The sequence below is a fragment of the Salvelinus namaycush genome, chromosome 26 (assembly GCF_016432855.1).
Source record: "Salvelinus namaycush isolate Seneca chromosome 26, SaNama_1.0, whole genome shotgun sequence".
NCBI lineage: Eukaryota > Metazoa > Chordata > Actinopteri > Salmoniformes > Salmonidae > Salvelinus > Salvelinus namaycush.
In genome coordinates, this window is record NC_052332.1 from 37,154,522 (window position 1) to 37,161,293 (window position 6,772).

Genomic DNA, 6,772 nt, shown 5'->3' on the forward strand with positions numbered 1-6,772 from the left:
TGCCTCCTCCCGACTGCCTTCCATTTTTTAAGACATTTATTTTCATTGTTAGAGCGCCCACTTGCGTATCTGATCAATATGATGGATAATCTGTGGTTGTGCTTCTTTTGGCCAAAGATTATAAATATACTGACAAGATACTTGTCTCTCTGCCAAATAATGGGTGTGGTTGTCCTCAAAGCGGCACGGTGGGCTATCAAGCTGCCTTCTATTCCTCTCTTTGGATAGGTGGATACATCTCATTATTTTAATATAATTTTGAATATTCTATGAGGGTTTTTGACGTCAACCGCCTGTATTCAATGGAGAGAGATGCTATGCTAATAGCCTCATGTCATGATAATGCTTAGCCATTTTGAGACAACGCCGATATGTCACGTGTCCTTGTATCAGTACACTCATAACAACCTAAGTATTACGAAACTTCTATTCGGTCAAATAAACCTCACGTAGGCCGTTACATTTTTTGTTCACCAAATTCGACATTCTCGCAATGGGCAGGTTTCCATTGACCCAGGTTTAAATAAAATCAAAGTGTATTTCTAACATGCGCGGAATACAACAGGTGTCGACCTTACTGTAAAATGCTTACTTACAAGCCCTTAATTAACCAACCATGTAGTTTTAAGAAAATATTTACTAAATAAAAAAAGTAATACAAAAATAACAATGAGGCTATATACAGCTGAGTCAACGTGCGGGAGTACAGATTAGTCGAGGTAATTTTTACATGTAGGTAGGGGTAAGTGACTATGCATAGATAATTAACAGCGAGTAGCAGCAGGGTCAATGCAAATAGTCCGGGTGGCCATTTGATTAATTGTTCAGCAGTCTTATGGCTTGGTAGAAGGTGTTAAGTAGCCTTTTGGACCTAGACCTGGCGCTCCGGGTACCGCTTGCGTGTGGTAGCAGAGGGAAAAGCAATGTCCCTTGAAACGGCAGATATAGGCTACAACATTTTTATCCGTTCGACAGGGGTGGATTTTTCTTTTGTCAAACTTTCATTGTTATGACAAATTCTGTTAAACGGTTTTTCGAATAAATTATGATTGCCGAATATTTTTGAAGGATGCGTGGCACGTGATGTCATCACGTACCTATAAACTCCACTCCACATTTAATTCTGAATTCCTACTGCTTGCAATTATTATTATTTTTTAAACAATTTTTAAAAATCTTTTCAAGGATTGTCCTGATTTTCAAGAATGCCTGAATTGCTAAACCTCATTATTCTGGTTGGCTGGCAAGTTTCACCATCCAATTATTTCAGGTCTAGGAGTGCAGGTGTGCCATGGCACAGGCTGTGGCGATATGTTGGCACATGATAATTATTAGAATATGGCAAATAATATTCAATTATTAAATTCTATCCATGCTGGCTTTCATGGGCTATCTGAGACATCATGAGAGAGGAGAGCTATTGGGTGTGCATGCTTTTGTTCAAGCCCTGCTCTAACACACCACACTGTAGGCTAAACATCAGCTGCTCAACAGGATCTTGCTCAGCAGACTCCGGGGTGTGTTTCAGTGCTGGATCAAAGCATGGACACCCAGTAGCTCTCCAGATGGAGGGTTGAACACATGTTTTATACAGTAGCCTAACAGTGCAGTTATTCGACTTTTTGGAGGGTTAAGTGCCTTGATCAAGGGCACAACGACACGAGATTGTAGGCCAACGTGGGATCAGAGAGCAGCTGCCTTCTAGTGTCAATACCACATTTATGCTGACTTTTTTATGTCGGCTACATAAAGACGGCACCAATTATTGGTAATGGAAATGTGGTTAAAATTCATGGTGGAGAAGTCAAAGAAAAGTCCTGAAATTCAATCTGTCAAAATCTGTATGAACCCTTAACCCTTTATTTAGTGAATTTCAGAGGAAAATATAGCATGTCATTTGGGAATTTCTATATTCTAGTATTTCTAGTATTCTAATGGCCCGACTTGAAAAAACACATCTCCTGCTGATTTTTTTCATCCCAAGTCAAGCACTGGAGACATGAAACAAATAGGTGGGAGGGTATGGGCTACAGGCTGTCTCCAAAATATTAATGTGCAATTTGCCAAATGGGCAATGGAAACACTTCAATCACTACATTTTTATTTGACACTGTTGGATTTTGCGAAGAAAGAAAAAAAAGTGTATGTGTGACGTCATTACGTCCAGCTGTTTTCATCGACACAAGATAGTTCAATGGAAATCCACCCTGGCCGACATTGTCGCATCTATGTTCTATGCGAACTTTCTAAATGTCGACAAAAAACAATCAATGGACAAGTTAATGGAAACAGCTAGTGACCTCCATACAAAAACGAATCGCTTGTGAGCGAAGGAAACGAAACAACGCCACCTGCTGGGGAAGACAGATTTTAGGCCGAGTTGAACGTCTCGCTTCGTCTCTTCTCTGATTTGGCAGTGGAAGTGACGACTTTCCACAGCCACAAAGTCCAAATAGCTTTATCGTCAAAATTCATGAAAAAAACATTGCTTTAAGGTTAGGCATACGGTTATCAGTGTGGTTAAGGTTAGGTTAAAAATCAGATTTTAATAAGAGAAATAGGCGGGGGTTATGACTTTGCTTGTGGTAACTAGTGACGACCGAAGTGGCGGTGTACTGTGTCCAAGCAACCATCTTTGTTGATTCACTCTAGACCTGCTGGAGTTTACTAGGTACATTTACAGACAGGCCTTTGCTGATAAACTATTAATAGAGATTGTTTTACTCGGTCCAATAAACGGAGCCTACTAAAACGTAGACCCTGACATGTCCATCTGAACGACTCTTCTCCACATCCGGCCATGACTGGGAGTCCCATACATAGGGCGCCCCAGCGTTGTCCGGGTTTGGCCGTCATTGTAAATAAGAATTTGTTCTTAACTTACTTGACTAGTTAAATAAAAAATACAATTATCCAATTCGCTGCAATGTTGAGCGTCTGATCTTAATCTGATTATTGGTATTTGGCACTTTCGCTATATACAGCGACAAGGCTCCAGATGAATTGAGAAAATATAACCCTATTATATTTATGTATATAAACCTGGCTATATTGCACATGTTTTTTTTGTAACCATCAAATTATTTTTGAAGGCTTAATACTTTATATTCGCTTGCCAACGAATCTGCCGCAGCGGTTCAGAGATATTTCAAGGAGTAAGATGGCGGCACCTAGTAAACAGTAAGTAGAAATTGACACTACAAAAATGTTATTCTATCGCAACTAGCTAGGTATTTATAATACAAACATGTTTATTTCGTCGCTGTTTCTTATGGTCGCCGTGTGCAATGACTGGACACACTACAAGCAGCAATGTGTGCACGACCATGCAATCCACTACCAACAACATTGTTAGCTACTTGCTAACGTTAGCTATCAAGTTAACAAACGGGAGCAGCCAGTCGGTCCCGCATTGCCACCTTCATGCAATCAATGAAGTTTGTAGTTTAGAGAAGAGAACACAAACCTGATTTGGCCTAGATTTTAGATCACGGAAATTCTGTTCATTTTCGCAACGAAGAGCTTGTAACTAGCCAACGTTAGTTAGTTTCCCACTTTATTTCTTTCAAATGTTGGTGCTTGCTGTCCATTCATGTCACCTGTTCCCAGGTACGGCCTGATCATACCCCAGAAGAGAGCGTCTAAGACAGCCACCTTGCCCAGACCCTCAGTATTTGGGGATGACTCTGATGAAGAGGTAGGAAAAGGGTCTGAATGTCCATCTATATCTCTTATTGTATCCTATTGAGATATGCTGATAGTTAGTCTCATCCTTCCAAATCTAGTTTTGTTTACTTGTGAGAAGCCTGGGTTTTCCAAGGCAAATTGGTAGTAAACTCTTTTGCAAGGAAGCCTAAGAAGATTACATTGTGTGTGGGTCACAGATCATTTAGAGAAGTCTAAAGTTTCTCCACTCCTTTGCTCATGCCCTTTGTTGCAGCCAGTGAGATGAGTGTGAGTGAGTTGCAAGCTTTGCCAAATGATTGAAGCTCTATCAGAAGTGATGTTGTGTGATCCTGTCTTCCAGACCTCGGTTGGGGAGAGTTTGCAGAAGGAGGCTCTGAAGAAGAGGATGATGAAACAGGTGAGTGAATGGATGAATGAGAAACCTCCGGTGGTAACAACAAATTCTCCAGAAGTTGCTTTTTGTATTTTGTGACCGAGACCCATCTTTCTCTTGTGTGTGTGTGTGTGGCAGACACGTCTGGAGATGCAGAAGGCTCTAGAGCAGGACAGCAGTGTGTATGACTACGATGGTGTCTATGATGACATGCAGAAACAGAGGCTGGAGAGCAGCAAGAAAATGCTGGGAGGAACCGACAGGAAGGTACAGCAGATCCAGAACAACCCCCAGCCTCCTCCCACCTTTTCAAATCTTCTTTAATTTGCTATTCTTTCCATTTCAATCCCCCCTTTCCTTCACATTTTCACTTGCTACCCCCGCCCCCCTCTTTTCCTCTCCTCACAATTTCACTATGTTTTTCTCCATTTTGCCTTTCTCTTGTCACTTATGTCCACCCACTCTACTCATCCTTCCTCTCCTCTTTGCTCATACTGCTCTTTCTCCTTTATCTCTCTCTCTCTCCATAGCCAAAATACATCAACCAGCTGCTGCAAGCAGTGGAGGAGAGGAAGAAGGAGCAGGAACGGAGAGATGAGAGGAAGATCCAGAAGGAGAGAGAGGCGGAGGGAGAGCAGTTTGCAGACAAGGAGGCTTACGTCACCTCAGCCTACAGACAGAAACTCAAGGAGAGACAGGAGGAGCTGGAAAAAGAAAAGCGAGAGGCAGCGATGGAGGGTGAGACACTGCTGTGTGTATGTGTGTTTATGAACATAGATGTGTGTGGGAGAAACTGTCTTATGAATCCAGTAGTTTATAGAATAAACAAAGCCATGCTGTGTGTTTGTGTGTCTAGCTGCTCTGGATGTGAAGAAGCAGAAAGACCTGAGTGGTTTCTACAGACACCTGCTGAACCAGACCGTAGGAGAGGAGGCCATACCAGACCGCTCTGTACCGAGGTCAGAGTTCACACACAAACACAGCTAAAATATCTCCCTTTACTACCAGTATGTGTACATGAATATTAGATTGAACTCTCCTCTCTTTCTCAATGCAGGGATCAGAGTTCAAAGGAAGTCAAGACAGAAGCGCCATCCCCACCGCCTTCACCTCCCTCACAAGACCACGTCCCCAGTTCCCATAGCGACAGCGAGGAGGGGCAGGATCAGAAGGCAGGGTTCAGTAAGCCGGCCCCTGGTGCCAAACGCCACTACAGACAGAGGTCCCCTTCCTCTGGGAGTGGAGAAGAGGAGCGAGAGAAGGATAGAGAGAGAGAAAAGAAGAGACACAAAGAGAGAGACAGAGACCAAGGAAGGGATAGAGAGAGGGTCAGAGAGAGAGACAGGGAGGACAGGCATGGTGGACGGAGAGATGAGAAGGATGGAAGAAAGGAGAGGGATAGAGACAGGGAGGAGGACAGGAGCAGGGGGAGGCGGGATAAAGAGAGAGAGGAGAGACACGGGAAGAGAGAAAGGAGCCCGAAAGACAGAGAGAAGGAGAACGGGGAGAAAGAGAAACAGAGGGATCTAGACAAAGACAAGGGGAGAGAAAGGGACAAGGGCAGGGAGAAAGAGAGGAGTAGGGATGGAGAAAAGGAAAAGACTATGAAAACCGACGGGAAGGAGGGAGAGGGGTCAGAGGAGGGGTCAGAGAAGGGGAAGGAGGGGTCAGAGAAGGGGAAGGAGGGGTCAGAGGGGTCAGAGAAGGGGAAGGAGGGAGAAGGGAAGGAGGGGTCAGAGAAGGGGAAGGAGGGAGAAGGGAAGGAGGGGTCAGAGAAGGGGAAGGAGGGAGAAGAGGAGAGTAAAGTGAGTAAGTTTGTCAAACGCAGCAGTGAGCAGACCGTGACCTCAGCCAGAGACAGATACCTGGCCAGACAGATGGCACGCTCAGCCACCAAGACGTACATAGAGAAGGAGGAGGACTGAACACACATAAACGGTGACAGCTGTGACTGTGTGATGACATAGAGGGTGACCGATGAACTGAGACACGTCAACAGATGTGTGTGTGTGAACTTCTTTCTCTAATACGCTGCACTTGACGGACCCACCTAATAAGAGTGTGGTCTCATGGTTCTGTCCGGGGAGAAAGATGGAATGGTAGAGAGTGATTTAAATGAGTGAATGCAGGACTTGAGTTAAGTGAGAGGGTGAATAAGTGATGAAAAATGTAGTGTGTGTGAGGTGCCCCACACCAGGGAACTATGTGTTTTTGTTGAATATTTCTGTTCTATTTCAGTTTTTTTTCTCCTGATGGACAGTACCGTACTTCCTGTTTATGTTGTGTTAATAAATGTCGGAACATATGGCTGGTGTATTGGCAGTCATTGGCGCTCATATATTCACTATTTATCTGTCATACCTTAAGTTAATATGGGATATTCCTGGGGCAGCTGTAATGACCGTTTAACATAGTTTACTGTACCCAATTGCTTTACATACTCATTCATAATTTAATATACTCCCAGTCACTATCTTTATATACCATTATCTATAGATAGAAATGTTTCTGCGATTGAATGGGACTGATGTAGTCTCAGTCCAACAGAGCAGAACAAGTATATAGTTGTTGACATGTTTGGGAGCATCGATAATAACATGTTTTCACAACAAAACATAATTCAACTGTTGCCAGCCCCTCTCTCTGCACGCTGGAGAAAGGAGAGTGAGGATGAGCTGGAAACTCAGTGGTCAGTATTCTGTAGCTAAAGGT

At 43.4% G+C, this 6,772-nt stretch overlaps 1 protein-coding gene across 1 annotated transcript; it reads left to right on the forward strand.

Annotated features, from left to right (window-relative positions):
• The first annotated feature begins 3,079 nt into the window (after positions 1-3,079).
• Positions 3,080-6,365, forward strand: nsrp1 (nuclear speckle splicing regulatory protein 1). The gene is made up of 8 exons (XM_038964771.1): positions 3,080-3,180; positions 3,610-3,697; positions 4,028-4,084; positions 4,199-4,327; positions 4,591-4,798; positions 4,917-5,019; positions 5,118-5,457; positions 5,791-6,365. Exons 1-8 carry the CDS (start codon positions 3,161-3,163, stop codon positions 5,983-5,985), a joined length of 1,140 nt encoding a protein of 379 aa, XP_038820699.1. The 5' UTR covers positions 3,080-3,160; the 3' UTR covers positions 5,986-6,365.
• The last annotated feature ends 407 nt before the right edge of the window (positions 6,366-6,772 follow it).

Excerpts from the sequence above, each read along its gene's own strand:
- nsrp1 (XM_038964771.1), top strand. The coding sequence starts at position 3,161 with ATGGCGGCACCTAGTAAACA. Across the intron at positions 3,181-3,609 it reads ATGGCGGCACCTAGTAAACA|GTACGGCCTGATCATACCCC; the intron begins GTAAGTAGAAAT and ends ACCTGTTCCCAG. Across the intron at positions 4,085-4,198 it reads AGAAGAGGATGATGAAACAG|ACACGTCTGGAGATGCAGAA; the intron begins GTGAGTGAATGG and ends TGTGTGTGGCAG.